The sequence below is a fragment of the Centrocercus urophasianus genome, unplaced genomic scaffold (genome assembly GCF_019232065.1).
Source record: "Centrocercus urophasianus isolate 14NV4802_14NV808 unplaced genomic scaffold, USGS_Curo_1.0 seq_25, whole genome shotgun sequence".
NCBI lineage: Eukaryota > Metazoa > Chordata > Aves > Galliformes > Phasianidae > Centrocercus > Centrocercus urophasianus.
Genome location: NW_024884811.1, coordinates 14,004,220 through 14,026,102, shown reverse-complemented (window position 1 = coordinate 14,026,102; position 21,883 = coordinate 14,004,220). Strand labels below are relative to the sequence as shown.

The 21,883-nt window shown below is 39.5% G+C and overlaps 1 protein-coding gene across 2 annotated transcripts; it reads left to right on the top strand.

The window, feature by feature from the left end:
- Positions 1 to 910: 910 nt before the first annotated feature.
- C7 (complement C7) lies at positions 911 to 21,141 on the top strand. Of its 2 annotated transcripts, none has more exons than XM_042825983.1 (18): positions 911 to 1,075; positions 1,374 to 1,429; positions 2,094 to 2,169; positions 3,105 to 3,246; positions 3,986 to 4,127; positions 4,950 to 5,088; positions 6,278 to 6,412; positions 7,252 to 7,495; positions 8,141 to 8,254; positions 8,652 to 8,818; positions 9,780 to 10,008; positions 10,586 to 10,757; positions 11,091 to 11,178; positions 12,438 to 12,570; positions 13,483 to 13,674; positions 14,751 to 14,847; positions 18,220 to 18,404; positions 18,488 to 19,930. In XM_042825983.1, the coding sequence occupies exons 1-18, from the start codon at positions 1,070 to 1,072 to the stop codon at positions 18,592 to 18,594; spliced, it is 2,424 nt and encodes an 807-aa protein (XP_042681917.1). In that variant the 5' UTR covers positions 911 to 1,069; the 3' UTR covers positions 18,595 to 19,930. The 2 variants fall into 2 exon arrangements, with proteins under 2 accessions (XP_042681917.1, XP_042681916.1); XM_042825982.1 differs by having other exon boundaries at positions 912 to 1,075; positions 19,838 to 21,141.
- Positions 21,142 to 21,883: the final 742 nt, after the last annotated feature.

The window sequence follows — 21,883 nt, the reverse complement described above, 5'->3', positions numbered from 1 at the left end:
TGTGCCTTATATTAATGGGCTCTGTGATTCCCAACTTTCTCAACTTCTGAAAAATGGACACAGTGCCCCTGACACGGGTGCACTGTCAGGCGCATGTAACATGACTGAAGACGTGGACATCTTCTCGAGGAAAGCAAACCATGCCAAAGGAGTGCAGAATTTAAATGTCTCCCTAGATGAATGATGTCACATGAAACATTTTCTCTGAGGACTGTGCTAAACAGTTCAAAATAGATGTAGTGCCTGAGATGTAGTATCTGAAGAGATTTCAGACAGAGGAGCTTCTTTTCCATGAGGGCCTCATGCAGACTATGCTAGGATAAATTCAAAGAAAGTTTTGTGTTGCTTTCTTAGTAGAATAGATCAGCTCCCAGAAGTGAAAAAAAAAAAAAAAAAAAAAAAAAAAAATTAGAAGAAAAAAATCAGAAGGCATGGCAGGGTGGGGAAAGAAAAAGTGAATCCCCTAAAACTATCTGTTGATATAGCATAAATACCAATGGCATTCACAACAGGGCCATAATAAAAACAGAATAAAACTGTATTCATATCCATCAGCTGATTTTCAATATGAGAACCAACAGACAGAAATCAACACGACTGCAGAAGGGAAGACTGAGTGTTCATGATTAGAATTAAACTTTGGCAACGTCAGCTTAAATCTAGAGCATTTCTGCCTGCTGGAGGCAGAGACCAGCTGTGGTCCAGTGTATGTGACACCAGGACTGGCCTAAAAGTCTCCTTTGGAGGAAAGAAATAGTGACAGAGAAGATAAAGACATTCTTCCAGTAAGCAGTCTTCACATCTTTCTGTCCAGCCAAGCCTTGATTTATGCGTCTTAAAAACACTGGGCAGCTCCAAGAGCAAGCTGTGTCCCCAGAGAGCACTAGCTGGGTTAAGATAAAATTCCTCAGCAGTGTTCAACCTTTTGGGGGAAAGAGAAGCTGAACAGCAAGGCAGAATGAGCAGAGACATACAGTTGCAGACAGACTGACTGACTCCTTCAGCTGCTGAACTGAGTGGAAGCGCATTTTCCCTGCTAATTGCTGGATGTCTGAGTACTTCATCTAACATGAAGGTAAGACAATTGTTTACTTAGTTTGTACTGATGAAGTGAACATGGCAAATGCAATGAAATGTTAATTTATGTGGAGAAATACTTGGCTGAAAATGTAACTGGGAAGTATTGGAAGAAAGAAGAAAACTGAAAAGCAGTACTTTGCACAACAAGACTGAAGAAAATCAGTGCACTATCGTCCTTAATTCTCCAAGCAGAGTAGTGTAAAGATTGCAGAAATTTGGAATAGCTGCATGAGGTAATGGAAAAATAAGGAAAAGAAAAAAGTAACTTTGCTTTGCTTCTCTTTTTTTTTCAGGTGCTGGGGATTTTTTTGTTGCTGGAGGTTTCAGGCTTCTTTCCCATTTTTTCCAGGTGAATATTTATTTAGAAAATAGCATGGTACAGACTAAGCATGGATAACTTAACAGACAATGCCTGTTGCATGTCATGGGGCTGGGCTTAAAGGTGTTTTCAGACGAATTTCCTGGCAGAGAACTGACACTGATCAGCACTGCCACTGTTATCCATGGTGACAGGAAGGAATTATGGTATCCCTCATTTCTTTGTTCAGTGGAGGAGGAGCAAGTAGTGGTGTGAGCCCGCAAACCACATCTTGCCCTGAGCCAGTCCCATGTTGTGGGCGGGTCACACCCCTATGCCTCCTGCTTATGCTGGAGGCACGGCAACCCTGACTGCTGCCCAGACACCTCTGGACATGATCTAGATGCTCTCTACTTTGCAATGTGGAGCTGGTCTTTGAAATTACCAGTGGATTCACAGGGCCTTACTGACCTTCAAGACAAGGGAACACGCTAAGTTTCTTGCTGATCAGTGACCAGAAAGGTTGAGGAGGAGCTGATTTTATTCTTAAGAATGGAAAGCAGATCTTGGTAGTTTTAGTGGGAGCGTGATGGTTCCCCTCATTTTCTTTGGAGGTCTGCTTTGCTGTTTAAAGAAGTTTCTCACTAGTGCTTTTGAATGGAAATAACAATATTCCACTTCTGTTTTTATAATGCAAAAAACCCTGCTGGGACAGCCGTTCCCGTCCAGTCAATTGCCGTTGGAATTCTTTTGGCCCTTGGTCCGAGTGTGATGGCTGTACCCAAAAACAGGTATAAATAGACACATTTTTAGCACTGCATGATTTCACAAACATATGCTTTGGGCGGGGCCCCCCCCAGTAATGAAGAATCTGTTCTATCTTTAAACTCAAACCAAGTTTCAAACAAAAGCACCTGAAGTGCTGTTCCACAGAAGAGCAGAAAAGGTTGCTATACCCTAGAGAACGGAATCCTCCAGTCTGTCTTCTCTGTGCGCTCTTTCAAAGCTGTGGTATTCACATTGTAAGATAATTTGTCCTGTTTTTGTTTTGGTGATAGTTCCAGAAAGATTGACTAAACTGTTCAGTACACCAAGACATTCTTTGGCTTGTACCACTTCCACTCATCTTCATCAGAGAGGTTATATGTCAAGGGAAGAAAACTTGTTCAAGGGAAGAAAAATATTGTTTCAAAATATTACACACAATGAAAACAAGTTGATGATTTTTAAAGTATAATTCTGTTGATTGTCTGATTGCAACTTTTATGTTGCATCAGTTAGGGAGGTTTGGTCAAAATTAAAGACATGCTAGGAAACTGTACTTTTGATTTTTAGAAGCCAAAGGAAACCCACTTGATGCTAGATTTTATTATATCTCTCAATAGCATTTTGATTTGGAAGAACACTAGCAAATTCATATCAGGCATGACTAGCCTATTAGTAATATAAAAGAAAACTGAAATTTGTCAGCACTTTCCTCCTATTGGTTTCGTATCAGATTATTGAACAAACCAGCCAAGTTTATGGCTCAATCTAAAGACCACGTAGTTGTCTTATTAACTTGTGAATTTGTTACCGTACTGTGGCAATATGAAGTGTGGTTAGTCTTAGAAAAAAGTAGTGAATGCCTCATTCTTTACAGCAGTAGAGCAGCATCCATGTCTTGACACCAGTAAACTGTTTCTGCTTTGCGTTTCAATTTCATAAAATCTTGATTTACATTCAGATTCGGAGGCGGACAGTAGCGGTTTATGGGCAGTATGGGGGAAACCCCTGCTCTGGTGATGCCTTTGAAACAAGACCCTGCACCCCAACAAGGGGATGCCCAACAGAGGATGGCTGTGGCGATCGGTTCAGATGCTCTTCAGGTACCATCCAAGATATTTTTCACCATTTTCTGGACTTTGAAGTTAAGAAATATAACTTTGTTGTCTTTGGAGTTTATAAATGAGCAATGCCATTAGTGAATCCTTGACCTACAAATAGATTTGATTTAGCAAGAATTTTTTTCCTTTTCAGACTCAGATGTGATTGTGATTTTCAATTTACTGAATTGCTTCGAAGTATGTTTTTGTGTTTAATTAAGAGAAGGTAATTAAAGAATGCAACCTTAGATGACATTGCTGAAAACTGATCAAGGCTATATTCGAACATCTTAGAAAGCATCTGGGCTCTGGACACTGAGGGACCCCAGACTAATCTAGCATGCAAGCAACTTCTGTTACCTTCACAAAAAAGACACACTACCTCATTGGGCAGATATTTATCATAGAGAAATATGATAAACTTGTTTTGATGTTATCAGAAAGATAATCAGATTTAATCACATGTGATATGGCACAAGATGAAAGTGTAGGAAGAAAACTTAGAAATGAACAGTCTTATTAATGTATCAGAAGACTTGATTGGCTGTGGTTTTCATGAGGGTACTACGCACTATTTCTTTATGTCTACATTTACTGTTGTTTCACAATCCCTCCTAAGTCCACTGTGGGAATGGCAAGCTAATTAACATCACAGTTAAGTGAGACAGTCATTTTGATTTTAGCTGATATTTAATTTTAAACAAACATTCCTCCTTTCTCATGCATTTTTGTTTCCTCTTAGGTCAGTGTATTAGCAGATCTCTAGTGTGCAATGGAGATCAGGATTGCGAAGAAGATGGTGCTGATGAAGATCAATGTGAAGAGAAGATGACTGTATGTGATACTGATAAAACACCTCCAAATTCAGAACTTACAGGAAAAGGGTAATGTACTGTGCAGACCTCTGTAGTACCAGCGCCAAAAGCTTTCATATTTTTATTGTATTTACAAGCTTCTGCTATACAGACAGAATTCCTGGGCCAATGGTAGAGCATCTGATATGGAAAAGTGCTCCAGCTGCCTCCATCATCCTGGTGGCTCAGAGCAGCTGAGATGTACTAGCTCTTTGATTTGAGGCAAAGAATAAAGCTTTCTATTCTACTATTTAAATACATCTTCTGATATGTGAAATACAATGTAAGCCACTAAAACACAACTATCAGAACAGAAAAAATGAGCCAGCAACATTCATTCTTTTTGTTTACTGCTATTTCATTTAGTGCTGTGGATCCATATCTATTTTTACTTTTGCATCCTCCATGCAGCCTAACAAAATAATTATCTCACGTTTCTTTCGAATAGTTGTATCACTTGGAACATGATATGATTCAGTTATATAGTTATATAGTTAAACTATATGCTATAGTATAAAAATATTTTTTAGTGGGTGTCCTGTTGTTGCTATTGCACATGAATTGCTGGAAAAATAAAAATAAAATCACTTGTGATAAACATAAATAAATTAAAGTCAATCAATGTGTGTCCATTTTGGTTGAAATATTAAGAGCTTTTTTTTTCCATGTGCTCATGTGCTGTTCTACCGACAAAAGGGTCTGTCAGTTGAGTTCCCCTTTTCTTAAGTAAATTAGATTATGAACTTAGCTGCAGATACAGCATTCAGTTATAACAGGATGGTAATCTTTAACTTCTGTAGAGGAATTTCTGCCTCGGTGTCTTAATGATTTTTCATGCTTTTATTCATGCAGCTTTGATGCAGTCACTGGAGAGTCTAGGGGAAGAGTTATTCATACAAAAAACTTTGGAGGACAATGCAGAAAAGTCTTCAGTGGGGATGGGAGAGAATACTACAGGCTGAGTGAAAGTGTTCTTGCTTACACCTTCCAGGTTTGTTTGCATTAAGCACAACTCTGTGCTTAGAATAACGATTATAATGGGGAGAATGAGAATCCTTGCAGGGTCCCTTGGCAGATAGGCTTCCCTAAACGCAGATGAATAATGCCTGTTCCCTCTCTGCAGAAAGCCCAGGAACTGTGGCTGTGCTTCATCTCTTACAGAATTAAATTCAGAGAAAATAATCCTGTGCCACTGTACATCTGCTGGCTGGAGTTATCAAACTAACGCTATTGCCAATAGCAAAATGTTTCAGTGCCACCAGAGTTGTGGGCCATGTGACACTAGGTGCTCTGTGAACGTTGTGTCAGTTTATGCTGAAAGAATCTTGTATATTAAAAGCTAAAATAAATAAATTAAAGTATATAATGATTTCAAAGGTGTATACATATGCTTACTATTTTGAAATAAGCTAGCTTTTGTCTTGCTAAAATGGAAAGAAAAAAGTGTAATTGCTCAGATATGACTTCTAACTCTCTCACAGCTAGAACATAAAGCCACCTCTTTTGGATAAGCTGCAACTTGAATTACCTTAAGAAACATGATGGGCACCTGGCTTTGGAATACTTTGCGGAGATCTTCCATTGAGACGCTTTATTTCAAATAACTGTCTCAGGGATTTGGTTTGTCTCCTTGCCAAAAGTAGGCCAAGCAATCATTAATGTACTTTACTAAGTAATGTAGATACTTCATATACAAACTTACATGTATATATACATATGCACACACATGTAACAGAATTATATAATTATTAAGGCTGGAAAAGACCACTAAGATTGTCTAGCCCAGCCATCAACACACCACCACCATGCCCACTAAACAATGTATCTTAGAACCACATTTACACATTTCTTGAACACCACCAGGGACAGTAACTCCACCACCTCCTAGGCAACCTCTTCCAATGCATTACCACTCTTCATGAGAAAAACTTTCCCTAATATCCAATCTGAACCTTCCCTGGTGCAACTTAAGGCCATTACCTCTCATCCTGTATGAGAGTAACACTACTGAAAAGTAACACATTTTTCAGTAGTTTTCATAACATTTCATGAAATCTGAAATGGATTCAGCCTGTAAAACACTTCCAATTTTCTGCACCAGGAAGGACTTGATCTACTTTATATCATTTTTAACATCCTTCATAACCTCTTTATACAGAATTCCATCTTCCATTTTCTAGGTTAAAATTCAGAATGATTTCAGTTATGAATTTTTCAACAGTAGCTGGTCATATATGAAGCACACGGAAAAGAAGAAAAAATCAAACAGTGGACACAGTTATTCAGAGAAGAAAAATGAGCAACAGAGTCATAAGGTATGTATGAATTGTCGCTGTAGCTTGGAATTTTGCATTAATATTTCCATCTTTTTTTTCATGCACTGTTATAGAGAGATGCACAAATTAATTCTGCCCATATATTTTTGGCAGGAAGGGCATGACAGAAAAGAAGTCCCTTAAGATCTTTTCAAAGAGATCAATGGTTTAGTTGCCAATAAAATGGCTTGGCTGCTGTTCCTTCCTTCCTTCCTTCCTTCCTTCCTTCCTTCCTTATTTACAAGTTATTTTCCTCCATATTTGAGGAAGAAAAGCATCAGCTTCTTGTTATAACTGATTATTCTTTTCCATTTTCTTCCACACATTTTTTTTCTACTATCTTTGTGAGTGTATTGGACTGAAAATATTCAGATAATACTGTGATTAAATTATCTTATAGTATCTTTTCCTCTAATAGCACTCCATTAAGAGAGAACTTTTGCCTGTAACATATATAAAACGAAGCATGAGATAAGTAATTTGTGAGTGACATTAGATATTAAGAAATAAAACCTGTGTCTCACAGCAAACAAAATCAAGTCACAAATATATAAATTTCATGGCCTCCATGCTAACAGAGGATAAGCTTGTCTTGCTGCTCTAACAACAATGTATTTTGAGACTTAGTCTAACAAAATTCAAAAAGAACTTTGGGAGGCTGAATTGATCCTCTAGATAAAATCAGACTGAAAAGGAAAACTTTTCTGGTCCCTCCAATTTGCTTTCAACAATTCTATAAAGATTTGTTCATTATCTGATATCACATCTTCATCATCTGGCTGATAGGAACTATCCTTTTTGTACAATGAAGCATGACTGATTTATTTTCCTTTCCCCAGAGTAGACAGCTGATGGTTGTTGAAAACACTGTGGAAGTTGCTCAATTTATTAACAACAACCCAGAGTTTCTCACTCTTGCGGAACCATTCTGGAAGGAGCTCGCCAACCTTCCAGTTTTCTATGAATATAATGCCTACCGAAGATTTATTGAGAATTTTGGGACTCATTTCTTACATTCTGGATCTCTAGGAGGACAATACAAAGTTATATTTTATATGGATACTGACAAAATGAAAGCAGAAGGTAGAGTATTTCTTACCAGAAATAAAATGAACAAACAAGAATAAAAATTTCTTTGGATGTTCTTCCAGCTGGTATCTAAAATCTGGAAAGAGACTTCTACTGGTCAGCCCATTCTCTTCATGGGCAAAAGAAAGAAGGTTATAAAAAGTTTTAAACTGCAATGTTTAGTCAAAGATCTGCCTGTGTGATGTGGGGTTCTCTGAGTAGCCAAGTTATCCCAGCTGTTTCAGGACCTCACCAGGCTAAAATAGAGTTGTAGGGCCAATCTGAATCTCAAATAATATTAAAGCTTAAATGTTGCTTAAAAGTGGAGGTTGGGTAAAATGTAAAAAGCAGAATATATTGCAAACAGAGCAAACACCAGAGTGACATACACAAACATGCTCAGTGGGGAGCAAAGCTGTAGGACTAGAGATTGCTGAGAAAAAGAAGGAAAGAAACAATAAGCCTTTCCCAGGTATGCCTCCCATCTGTCAGTCTCCATCTATAGGCTCTAGAAACATGTGGACCTTCCGACATAACTTGCTTTTTAGCTGCCTTCTTATTTTTTTCTTTCTAATGCACACTTGAAGTCAATACACAGCTCAGAAATGAACCTAACATGCTCCCTGTGTGCAATGTGTTAATGGATGGATTTATCTGCAGATATGAGCATAACAGATATGTATCAGTGCACCACATCAGGCTGGAATTTATTCATCGTGAAGAAGAAGAAAACAAAGTGCTCTAAGCTGGATGAACTGCTACAGACTTCTTCAGGTGAATGTTCAGTAGTGACTTGTACAGTTATGTCTACAGCTTCCATGTTCCTCTTAAATATCTGTCAAAATGAGGAGCAGGTGTTGATAACTGTGTTGAGCTGCATCGTGACATGTTGAACTCAGATCCAAATGTCTACTTTAAAAGACTCCCTAGCACCAGTAAAATGTAGCTGATGTTTTCCCAATAATTAGTAATTTTTCTGGACACCTGCAAAACCAGATATTTCTTGTATATCATCCATGTAGGACAGCTGGATACAGGCACAGATGGTTGATCTGCATCAATGAGTCCTGTGACTACTTGCTAGTACAGATTTTGCATGTATCATTTCTATTTCCATTTGCAAATATTACAACGGTGGCATTTTCTTTATTTTTTATTCCCAAATATTCAGGAAGCAACAGCAATAAGATCAGAGGAGATCCCTACATAGAAGGTGGAAGCCCAAGTGCTGTTGCTGGCCTTAGCTATCTAGACCTGGATGATCCTGCTGGGAACAACCAGAGATACTCCTCTTGGGCCAGATCTGTGACAGACTACCCCAGAGTAATTAAACAAAAGGTAAGGATAGTTTCCTGAAGCAGAGATGAGCAGATGGGATTACTCCAAAGGGAGAAATGATTAAGCTATAGCTGGTGATTAATCAGGTAGTAGTCTGAAATAATTTTGTATTCAGATTAATTTATAAATTAAATAAAAAATTCACAGGAAATAAATTCCATGAAGTTAACATGAAGTGATAGCTGTATCATCAGCCTAGCCTTTGGCAACTTGATATCTACACTTCTACAAGCCTTCAGTAACTTTAGTAGAGCTCTATCTAAGGATAAAGAATCACCCTACCATTTCAAAAAAGCTCAGTTTCCACATAGCCCTGTTCATGAAAGGCATATTTGCAGATTTGTGCAGCTTCCACTCAGCTTGTTCTTTTTATCCCTCTCCCTTTTCTGTGCATGCAGAAATTCGATATGACTGGGCATTCTGGTAGCCACACACACAAGGCTGATTATGATCATATTCACCACTACCTTGTTTAAATTCTTTTTGGAAGCAGTCCATACACTGAAGAAAGGTGTGATACCAAAGGAACTGCCAGGGGCTTTTCAGTTAATGCAAAATGTTTTTGCTTATTGTTGCCTTCAGTGACTGCTCAGTGAAATGGTCTGATATCCAGGCTTTTGGGTTGGAAATGGTTTGGCAAGTATTAGGGTTTTTGTACCTTGCTGGCCTGCTTTATGGTACACATTTATCTCAACTGTAATATCGTATCTCAAATACTTTTAAATATATCTAAGCTAACCAGTAGCTTCTAGGGGTGCTGTTTAAGCAAAGCTGGCTTTCCAGAAAAAGGATAATATTAAAAATTAACATAAGAATCTAGACAGACAGGAAATTAGAGCATCTTTAAAGTCCCATGTGCAGGAACATATATTACAAACCATTTCACATGACTAAATATGCTTACACACTATTCTATCTCTAGTATAACTATTTAATATCAATGTTTTTCTACTCTCTGCAGCTAACACCATTGTATGAGCTGGTAAAGGAAGTGCCCTGCTCCTCAGTCAAAAAGCATTACCTAAAACAATCCATTGAAGAATATATGGCTGAAAATGATCCCTGCAAATGTCAGCCATGCCAGAATGGGGGTGAGGCAGCTGTGGAAGGAACTCAGTGCACTTGCTACTGCAAGCCTTACACCTTTGGAGCAGCTTGTGAGCTGGGAACTCTTGTGCAAGATCAGCCAGGTCAGCACTTTTTAAGCTCACGAGAGTTCAGAATGGGCGTATGTGTTCTGCTTCTGGAGCCTGTCCTGCTGCATGAACCACTGCTGCCCAGCATTCAGCACAGATGGATCTTCAAATGAGCCTGACTCTTGTTTTGCATGTCCAAGCAGTATCATGCAAACAATTTTTGTGTTATTATTGTTAAATGCAGTGGACAACATTAGCACCTCAAACTGCAACCTTCTATAAGCAAACAAACAAACAAATAAATAGGAAGGAATAGCAATATAAATAGGAAGGAATATGCACTGAATGACCAGCTACCAATACATTTTAAAAATCTTGTTCTTTAATTTTTTACCTAGCTGTAGCTACTGTTATGTTGTCTTAGACTGGTAAGCAATTCCAAGTCCATGGAAATATAGCTACAGAAATAGTGAGTTTGGGAGAAAATAGATCATTGCCACCTGGACCTTTCTGTAAGGTCATATTTTGGCTCATCTTTAGCTTGTTGGGGTTTTTTTATTTGCTTGTTTGTTTTTAAGGACAACAACCCTATAGAGCTTTTTAACGTGAAACATCCTCCAATGTTACATAGGTATTGTTGATGGGCGCTGGAGCTGCTGGTCTTCCTGGAGCTCTTGTTCAGGGGAAAGGAAAACCAGGAGCAGAATTTGCAACAACCCCTCCCCAAGTGGTGGAGGGAAGGACTGCATAGGAGAGCAGCATGAGAGCAGGCCCTGCGAGGATGAAGAGCTGCAGCACTTTCGGTAAGCAGAAAAGGAACATCTGCGTTATGAATACAGGAAGTGTTAAAAATCTAATCCAAAATACCATGTAAGCTATTGAATTCAGGGAGAAGGTCATTTATTGAGCTGTCACATTTAAGCTGAAACAAAATGAAACTCAGAAGTTGTGATTCTGATAGAAAGTATGGCTGGGAAATGGGGTAAAAAACTGTAAATGTGACACTATTCTGCTCGGTATTCTCTCAGACAGCCTGGCAGTGCCTGTTCTAAGTTTAATCGTGGCTTCTTTCGAAACATAGCATTTTGAAAGGAAAGCTGAATTCAAACTTAACCATACTTTTGTTTACTTTATAGTTTTATTGAGCCACACTGTTTTGATACATCCATAACTCCTACAGAATTCTGTTCACCTCCTCCTCTCTTGGCAAATGGATTTGTTCAAGTAAGTTATTTCTACTACTCCATTATCTGTTCTATCCCCATCAGCAGTATTTCAACTTCAGTTAATGCAGAGATCCACTTGCAGCCATGTATTTATCCTGGTAAGCTCAGTATCAGAGCTACTGCATAGTGGCTTTCTCAGCAGTTTTCCTTGGCTGAAGTTTACAGGGCGTTTGGTAAGACTTTTTATTAAGAATAAAAGCAAACCATAAAGTCATATAGAATCCAGAACAAAATCTTTACTTTTCAGTATCACACTGCCTATACAATAAAGAAATCTACATGTGCCATATCCTAAAGACACATTAAAAAACGCCTGTGCCTTGTGAATTACATATTAATATAGAGGAAATAAGAGAGGAAACAGCATAGAGACTATGCAAGGTCATCCAGAAGGTCCACAGCAAAATTATAAACACATTTTAGGGATCTGCAGTTTATATCCCATGATTCACCATTATGCTTTCTTATTCTCTGTTGAAATTATGACATGTAAAGGTAAATTAGGCCTATATAACAAGGACAAAAAAATTCTTCAGACTACTGATTACGTCTTCTTTATTTCTGCTCAATAAGTAGATTGAAGCATTAGTTGTCAAACCCATTAGTTGTCTCTGCACACCTGCAACCTGAGGCAAGGTCCCAGATTTGGTGCTGTCTCTTTTGCTAGTGATTTTTTTCTGTGATCAATAGTTGTCTCCCATATCAGAGCTTTTGTTTCAATAACTAAAAGTAAATCCCTCCACTTTGAAATTGAGTCTCATTTTTTTTTTTTATAATAGGGAGATTTTTAATGTAACAGAAGGATATATAAATCACAAATGGCGTATGTCCTGAAGTCCAGCTCTTCTGAGTGACTGTTATCACTTTTACCTTGACGGAACTGATTATATGCTTCCTAAGAATTAGCAAAGCCATATATTGTTCACTGATCCATTTGAAAGGCTGTTTAAGAGCTTGTATTCCTCCTCTAATGCTTGATAACTGGTATATTTTCTGTCCATTTACATAATGGCAGGATAGAGCTGTTCCATCACTGATGTGTCACTGCCAGATCCCTGGCAAAGGGTCCCCTAAAACCTAGCCCTACCTTAGTTTAGTAAGTTAAGGTAGCCAGAATATTCTATATTTTGCTGATTTTTTTTTTTAGATCTCCATTTTGATCTCATCTTCTGGCTATTGATAACCAGCACAGTATTCCAGAGACTCAATCACTTTTAGAATATGTATTTTAAATGACACCTATTTATTTTCTTTCAGAATGCTGAAAATTCATATCCTGTTGGGAAAAGTATTGTTTATGCTTGCAGACATGGATATTCTCTTATTGGTAATCCTGTTGCTAAGTGTGGCAGTGATTTGGAGTGGCAGGGTGCAGACAGATATTGTCAGGGTATGTCTGTTTCTCATTTTGAAATACAACTTAATTCCTGAATTCCAGTGAAACTTCTCTGAGTGTCTGCTTTCCAGTAGTAGCAGGGGAAATGCACACTTGTATTTCCTAGATCCCTAGACAGAATCTGCTTTATGCTGCGTTTTTTTGTACTGAATAGAAATATGTCCATGAGGGCTGGTTTTAAGACAGGAAATGGAACAAGAAGAAAAGTCCAGTCCAAGAATTGCTTTCTATGTGAAAAACTTTTGTTCCTTCATTCAGTCCTGTGGTGGAATTCAAAAATTATTGGTGTAAGCCAAGCAAACAGAGTAAAAGGTCCAGAAGGCAGCATTGGACAACCACAAAGCCCTCAAGTAACCATCTTGTCATAAAAGCACAGCTTCACGGATTGCTTTCCATCTTGGACAATCTCCTCACTCCACTCTTTTCCTCTTTAGCAGTCAGTTATCCTTGGGATTTCTTTTTGACAAAGATGTTTCTTATGATTCAGTATTGAGTGGGATTAGAGATTTTTCTTCTTCCTTACCCAGTTTAGCCATAACTGACTACCACAAAGGCTAGTCCATATTGCTTGAACACCATCTCACTGTGAGAACTAAGTCCTTAGGTTGTTCCAGGGCCCTGTTTGTATGATCTGACCATATTAGCTTGTTACTCACTGATATGAACCCTCAGCAGAAGCGTGGGTCAGACCTGTAGGTAGCAGGAGGAGATATCGTCAGAGTATCCTTGGTACAGCACATTCACTTTCTTGGTGTGATTTGTTAATAGCTCATGTTAACATGATCAGTGTATACCTACAGGAGCACCATCTAATCTTATGATTTGATTTCTTAAGAAACTTAGGAGATAAAACCCTTTTTTGCAGCCCACTGGTTCACTGTGGCTATCTCAAACCTCATTCCTTAGAAACTGCTTGCCTCCTGCCTCTCCTGGAGGGGGGGCTGCAAGGAGAGCCATGGAAACCTTCGTATGAGATTGGTGAGAGAATAACTCTGTCCTGTTCACATGGCATGCATCTAGAAGGGGCACGCTCCATTTTGTGTGAACCCAGTCTCAAGTGGACTCCTGATATGAAAACCATCCAGTGCAAAAAGGCAGGTAAGCCATTGCAATCCTCAAAGTGCAACACAGAAGTTTATTTTCTTGGTAGACCATTGGTGGTATAGATAGAACACAGAATTGTAGCTGACATGGCTGCTACCCAGGCACATCTCCTACTTTTCAAGTATGTTGTTTTTTGGTCAGCCAGCTGCTGCCTGAGGTAGCCTGATTGGAGATGAAGGGCAGGTGGCAATAAGGCCTAGACCAAAAGAGCAGCAACGTCTGAGTTTCTCATTCTCACCATTCATCACTGTATCAAATCGGTGTGCACATTAACCACAAGAATTTCTGAGGGATTAACATATCTGTACATAGTTCAGCTCACCACTGCTGAAGTACAGAAGTACCAGATCTAATGTACCACTGATGCCAACTTCCCAACTCTTTCAGCTTAGCCTTACAGACCCTTCTTTGTTTTGTTGGGGTTTTTGGTTTTGGTGTTTTTTTTTTTTTTTTTTTCATCATATATTGAAATTCCAGTAAAGATTAGAAAGTTTCAAATGCTTTCATCTTTAGAAATAGCTTGTGTCTTGCTTAAGGGAGCATTACTTTGTACAACAGTTAGAAAAAATAGTGAAGATTAAAGACTGTAAGATGGAACTTGCAGCTGTATTACCATCAGTGCATAACAATATTAAGACTCACTATTTTGACACAGGGCTTTGGAGCCTTAGCTTTTCTGGTTCCAGTAGTGAAGCCAGTAACTCTGAAACCTAATGATAAAGCTGTTGCTAGCAATGATTCAGCACTGCTAAGATTAGCAGAGACAGACAGCTGCTGCAGAAACGAGATGGGTGTTTGAGCTTGAACATAGTACCTGGCTCTTTCCATCTGACTCATGACCTATGGGTAAATTACTGTTCAGTAACTTTATAAAGTGTACCATATATTTTTAATACTGTTGGTTCCTTCTGTGCAGAAGGAACTTTTAATGAACATGCAGGCTATGATTTTGTGTCATGGCTGTATAATCCAGTTCCTTTTATGCTCAGCTGGTAGGATACTTTTGGAGTAAAGCTTTAGCAGCCCTTGTTTTTCTGACCCTTGGCATTGTCTGTGTTCTTTTACTTCAGTTCCCAGTGTGAAACCAGAAGTGACAGAGCCTAAATGTCAGCCATGGGAGAAAGTGCAGCAGTCGCAATGTGTATGCAAATTGCCCTATGAGTGTGGGTAAGTTCAGGCTGGATTTAGCAATGACCTTCTCACTTTATTCAAGTCCAATTAAATTTCTGAAGTTTTCATTCCATGACAGTTTAGAAAGCTTTATTCATGAGAAGCAGGCATTGTACTTTGTTTGCTTTACAGCTCATTCAATGTCCTACTCATCACTTACCTGCCTTGTCAGAGCTGTCAGTGGGTTTTAGCAATGATGGAATTCAGTTAGATGACAGAAGGTGAAGAAATAATTTCAGTTCCACTTGATCTGTGAGATAGATGGAAAAAGATAAAATGATATTTTGAAGATTTAGAAGACGGAGGAAAAGTTAGAACAGAGACCCTTGGAACATAAAGCATCAAAGCAGTAAGGTAGGGAAATAAAGCAGCTTTCTTTTCCCTGCTAGGGACTGCAGCATTACTAACAGCACAATAATCTAATTTCCCATTTGCACAGCCATTTGCACAGATCAGTTATGTCACCTTTCCTGACCTCATAACTTGCAGACCAGGGTTTATTTCCTATCTGATCCTACATTCAGCAATAAGCAATGCAGGATAAAGGTATGTATATGAGTTGAACTGTCAGTTCCTTGCAAAATGTTGAAGGAACAGAATCAAAACAGAGATTAAAAGGAAGAGGCCCCACAGACCATCCTGTGCTGACAGCCAAATGTGCCAAAGAATTCAGCATTCCAACATCTGGCTGGTTTTCAAAGATCAGACGAAGTTTCCAACAAAGTCACTACTGAGCTTTAAATGTGAAATCCAGCCAGCTTATGTCACAGCAGAAGCTAAGCAGTTTGGAAACTTTAGTATGACAGACTGGATTTGTCCTTTCCTCATACAGCAGGGAGAAGGTATTTTGAACTCCTCTCCAGTGATTTCAAAGTAGCAGAATTTCTCAGTGGAGTAGGTGTACTGTTCTGTCAGCCTCAGAACTCAGTAATGCCTTGCCCAGTGACTCTAGTTATAAGCCAAAATTCAACACAATTTGAACATTTCAGAATTACAATTAGTGATTTTTTGTTCAGATTTTGTAGATCCACTGGACTCTTAGCCAGTATTTGAAGACACTGCCTTGCGCAAGTGTAAGGTCTGTAATAAGCCAGTTAAGAGTTTTATAGTCAGTTGTTTTGCTAACCTAGTCCTAAACATTTTATCTCAGTACTCAATAAATTGAGGCAACAACGTCTCTGGTTCATGGATGCAGTGAAGTTATTTGGGGGGAGTCCCCAACACTGGGGAAGGGCTTGGATAAAGTCACAATAACATTGTAAAATTAAATAAGTAAATTTAAGCTTAGTTAAAATTAATCTACTGCCTCCTGTTTCCATTTTTTTTAATTACGTTTAAAATATCAGGAAGATACATAGCAGTCATTTTTGTTACTGATACTGTCTTTTTGCTGTCTTGAAATAACACATCTAATATTAGAAAGATAAGTCATCATCTGTCAAAACAGACCAATCTGCCAGCCTATTAATGCTGTAGGACACAGACATGTCAGTAGATGTTGGTCCTTCCTCAGAGTGCAGAAGTAGCCCAGTTTGTTCTGCTGTGGTGGTGACACTCAGCAGCAGCCACTGCTTAAGAGGTGGGAACAGTTGACATGGGAAGAACTGTGGCTTCAGACGCATCACAAATCCAGTGACAGCACAAGAATCCCACGAGGGATCATTTGTCCCTCATGACAGTGCCTTAGGTTACATCTACCCTCACCAATTACAGCCAGAGAATGATCATGGGCAGTGGAGCTGCTGAATCCCTAAAGCAGCACCTGGCAGAGTTTTGGAAGGGGTCAGCGCTCCAAATGCAGCTCAGGAATTGTGAGGGTGAGGGACCAACTCTAACGGGCCATTGGTTTTGGTCTCCTTTTGTGGACAGAGAGAACATAACAGTATGAACACAAGCTTTTCTGTTTGAAAGGGTGTGAGGTTGCGAAAGGGCCATAGCACAGTTAGTGCGTTAAGATGGATGAAACCTCAGCTACTGGAGGCTAAAGACCAGCACCTAAGCACTAGATTCAAGGGTTTTTCCTCATCATCTATTTGCATAGCATCCCTGTCTTGGCCTACATTATATTAAAACTTATGGGCTTCGGATCATATTCAATTCAATTTCTCACTTAGTTTCAACTAAAAGCTGCCCGCCTCTCATAGCAGGTGAAAGGGAGAGAAAGTGTATGCTGATTACAGCTGCAATTTCATTTCTTCTTTATGTTCTTCAGTAAAGGAGTGTTCCTACCCCCCACCTGGGTAGAAGTTGTTGAATTTTTTCAGGTTCCCTTTACACAAGGACTCTTCCTTGCCTTTAATAATTTTTATTGCACTTCTTAGAGCCGCCTATAACAGTCTTTCTAAATTAATGAAAATTAATAAATTCTGTTATAAGCACAGATTCACTGTGCTTTTTCTGGACATCTGGTCCTGCATCTGGTCATGTTGATTTCCACTGACTTCTCCCCAGCTGATCCAGCCATGGCAAATAGGTACAGCAGTCTCAAGATAGCTTGAAGTATTACTGCATTGTAGCTACAGATTGGAAAAATGGAGCATTCATTCCTTGTTTCTTTCCCAGCAATCAGATTTCCCTGTGTTCAACCAAGCGGTGAAATCAGCCTCTCTCCCCTCTGCTGCTGATAAAGTGGTGCAAAGCAAAGACATTAACACAATCCTATCTGACTTTTATTTTTCCAGCTAACTTAACCTGCCTCTTCTACAAATTTTTGTCCTTAAGGATCAAATACTGAGATTTACCATTCTCAGGCAAATATAAAGGCCTCTGAGGAAATTTAAACATAATACACAACTTAACTTAAAGACTAGATGCTTCCACTGGATCACATTATGTTATTCCAAATTTAAACTGATATTCAAAAATTAAGAATTTCCTGTACCCATACCTGCTAAGATAACTTTGACATCAAAAATCAGTGCCCCAGCATCTCATAGGCTATGCAGCCAGACAAGAAAATAATGTAATGGAGAGAGATGCAGAGTTTCTGTTATTAGCTGGTTGGCACAACATATCTGTTGGGCTCTTGCTGTACCTCAGAATAAAAAAGTTAAACTCATTCTTTATGTCAACAGAAGATCAGTAAGGAAAATACATGTGACAAACATAGGTACAGGTATTGTGAATAATAAAAGGCCCATGGCAAGTGAGGATGCAAACATCTCAGGGGCAGCATTGTGTGGAAAACAAAAAAGTCTGAATTATTCATGCATCTAAGCCTCAAGTTCACTACTTCTTTCTTTGGATGAACCTCACTGAAAGGAAAAAAAAAGAATTGAACACTGAACGTTTCCCATTCTCTCAGCTCTTTTTAAGACATACCAAGATAAAACACTTTTAAATGACGTGATCCCTGCTTTTTATTTTTAGTCCTTCCCTGGACATCTGTGCCACAGATCCAAGAACAGAGAGAAACACACCATTAACTGTTTGCAAGATGTATGCCTTAGAGTGCATGGGTAGAAAATATTCTCTTACTAATGCAGCAAACTGCAGAACACCTCAGGCAGCTGAGAGATCTTGTGGGTCATGCCGCTCGTGGGAAAAATGTGAAGGTGAGAGATTCTTTATGATTTTAAGTGAAATTTGTTTATATGAACAAAATGAAGTTCATAACCCCATTTACACACTATTATAGTGATGATGGCCCTGTGCCGGTGCAGCACCTCCAACCGTTCCAGCAGCACAGGGCACAACACTACTGCTGAGTGGATTCAAGCCATTCAACCAGGGTTTGGTGTCTGAGTATGGCAGGAAGAAAAAGAAACCCCGTGGGGGAGAGTAACCGAGTGACAGGTTCTACAGGAAAAGCTTACACCTACTCCCTCCTCAATGAGTTACCTGATTTGATGTTCCTTGGGAAGTTGTGCATGAAGCTTTTGCCTTACTCTTTTCTCACTGTTTTAAGTTCCTCAACTCAATAACTGCAGGAGTCTTTGCTGCCCTAAAGAACAGCCAGGCTTTTCCTGGAATTGGATGAGCTGTCTTCCCAGCTGTATCCTGTGGCAAGGAATTGAATATTTCATTCTGTACCACCTAGAAAGGATACTTGTTTTTGTTCGTACTTTGCTGCATATCCCCAGTTTCTCATATTGTGAGCAAAGGTGAAGGAATATTCCCCTAGAGGAAAGAGGCTCAGTCTTTTGCAAGCTATGCTCAGTGGAAGTTCTCAAATTCCCTGATTTAATTTCCCTGAGTGTCCTCCATTACAGTGCATTTAATAGAGGGCTGGCAGAAATGGAAAGATAAAGGAGTAAATTATGTTTTCAGAAGTGCCCCAGATAGAAGGCACAGTTATTGTCATATTCTTACAGTAAAAAAGATTGCTTGATAGGAATTTGTCTGTTTTGTCTACCAACTCTGAACAGACCAAAAAAAAAAAAAAAAAAAAAAAAAAATTGGATGGAGCTTAAGCAGAGATAAACATACCACACTGAAACAAAGACATGGTTGTGAAAAGTAAACCTCCTCACATGATTATTTAGATGTTGGCACTGATACAACTATGCACATTCATTTGTAGGAGCAAATCCTTCTGTTATGGTGACACTGCCTATGAGTAAGTAAAAATTCAAGTTGTGTATGCCTGACTGGTTTGTTGCTTTCCAAGGACAGACCTCTCGTTGCACAGGGTATCTGGAATCCAGAGCAGTACGTTCACAAACTGGTGTTAGCAGGCTTTCAGCAGTAACATCAGAGATGTCCCTGAGGCAGCAAGCCGTACAGCTGATGAAGCTTTCCCACAAGCACAGCCGAGCTAGCTGAGGAAGGCCTGCTGTCGGCACTGAGCTCCTGTTGCAGCCAGCACCACCTGTTGGTGCTTCTAGTTATTCCGTCAGACATGAATGCCAGCTCGTGCTACAGCTGGCTGAGAAGAGCACCCTCTGCACACCGCTGTTACTCCCAGTAACATTTTGCTAGGAATGCTTTGGTTTGCTTTGCACTGAGTCAGGTGCCTATGTGCCTTTTCCTCTGTGCCCTTGCTCAGCGCAATCCAACAGCTGTGTGTGTGACGAAGATGCGCCGTGCGAGGAGGGCGGCATCCAGGTCTGTGCTGCCCTGAGCGACTTCACTGCCCGCCAGACCATGACAGAGTGTGAGGCCGGACGGCTCCAGTGCCAGGGGCAGACTGTCACCCTCATCAGCATCAGGCCCTGTGATGCGCAGGCCAAATGAGATGCGTTACGGTTCATTTTGTTTATTGCCACAGGATGTGTCAAAATGTGTCAACTCTTGGGCAGGACATACTTCAAACCATGCTCTATCAAATACAAGCTGTGCTGTGAAGCCCACTGCAGCCTACGGGTCTGTGTGCATTGGCTCTGGTTGCACTGACTGAGGCCCTTCGTTAGGCAGAGCTGCACTCTCTGCTGAACCAAAGGCTGTTGGCTTATGCTTCTGACTTAGCACTGGCAAGCTTTGTTTGCATTTCTGTCACAATTAAAAGGTGTTCCTGAACTGCAATCGCCAAAGCAGTGATGGATTACAGTATATAGCATTGCAAATGCATTTTTCTGAGAGCAGCGCAACCATATACATGTGTTGACTACAGCTTCCTAGAAAAAGAATAGCCTTTACAAAATAAGACATACAATTCTTAACTTTTGATAGACTAACCTCTTCCTGCTGTGCCTTGTTCAGCTGTGCAAACAGCATCTACAGCATTGAACCTGTTGCTGAGCCTGAAGCTTTTAAAAGTCTAAACAAGATGCATTAACAGCAAAGTCAGCTTTAAATAATGAGAAGAATGTCTTTGCTCAGTTTCTTGTACACAGAAGCACTTCAAGAAGAATCACCGTTTTGCACTGTTGTAGCTATCACCATGAGCTACATTTCTGAGTGCAGCTAACTGCATTACATTTGTCACATATATTTATGCTTGTGCCCATACTTGTTTGCTCAAAGACCATTGCGTGTGGAAGTCTTCTACCACAGCACATCTTTCTCATGGGAGCTATTAGGGAAAATACATTCTCGTGGGCATGGAGAGAGCATACAATCCCTTGGAGACGACCTTGGAAGAAAGACAGTTACTAAATGCGAGGAGTCTCTCCTACCCTTCCATATACTTGTCATCAGGCAGGGACACCTTTGCTTGCTAAGGTTGAATCTTGCAAGTCAGCTGAGGTGCCTCTCTCAACCGTCCTTTCAAACAATGCCCGTAATGACATGAGAGGTGGGCAGTAAGCAGCAGGACGAGTGATCAAGAGAGTGCAGTGCTATCAGCAAGAAGCTAGTGTGCTTTGTAAATATCAGATGTTGTTTCTTAGTATCAATAAATGCCTACCAGAATATACGTCTCCCTTGGTTTTCATGTTTGTATCTGCAATTTACCTAACTCTTGTAGGCCCTACTCTCAGCTGAAAATGCTTTGCTTTCTGTGGCGCTGGAAATGAGGATTAAGCCTGGATCATGATTGTTATTTTAATTACTCTTTCTGTGGGCTGCTTCTTTTTCAGAAATTTGTAAATTTTTGCAGACAGTTTACAGATTAAAATAAGCAGAATAAAGGCCAAATTAATCAGTTATTTGCTCTGAATTATCTGCTGAATATGAAGGAACAGCATATTTGGGGAATTTCTGAGTGTTTGACCCATGTTTATTCCCGCTTTCTAACACAGCGTTTCTAATCTTTTTCTTGGGGGCACAACACAAGCTTTGACAATGAGCCCATTGGGTATTGTTAGTCTTCATAACCGCTGGAAGCAAGAGAAAATCAACTGGAAATTTTCTCATAGAAAATGCGAAATGAAGAGTGACTTTTTAATTTGTGTCTTCAGAAAGGAAAATGTAGAAAACCGGTAGAGATCATCAAGAAACTCTGAGGTTTTCTGATTAAGAAACAGAAAAAAAACTAAACTGCCTGTTATTCACCTTTAGATATCAATAGGAACAGATCCCCATGTCCATAAAATAAATTAGTCTGATTTAAGAGTGACAAAATATTAATGAAGATTGCATTTCAAATACTTCATCCAGTCCCTTATATCTCATTGTTCATCTTACACGTTGAAATCTCTGCAGGGCTTCTGTG

What these genes read in the sequence shown, in the direction of transcription:
- C7 (XM_042825982.1), top strand. An exon ending in TCGGTTCAGATGCTCTTCAG is followed by an intron (nt 3,247 to 3,985) that starts GTACCATCCAAG and finishes GTTTCCTCTTAG; the next exon opens with GTCAGTGTATTAGCAGATCT. An exon ending in AAATTGCCCTATGAGTGTGG is followed by an intron (nt 14,848 to 18,219) that starts GTAAGTTCAGGC and finishes TTTTATTTTTAG; the next exon opens with TCCTTCCCTGGACATCTGTG.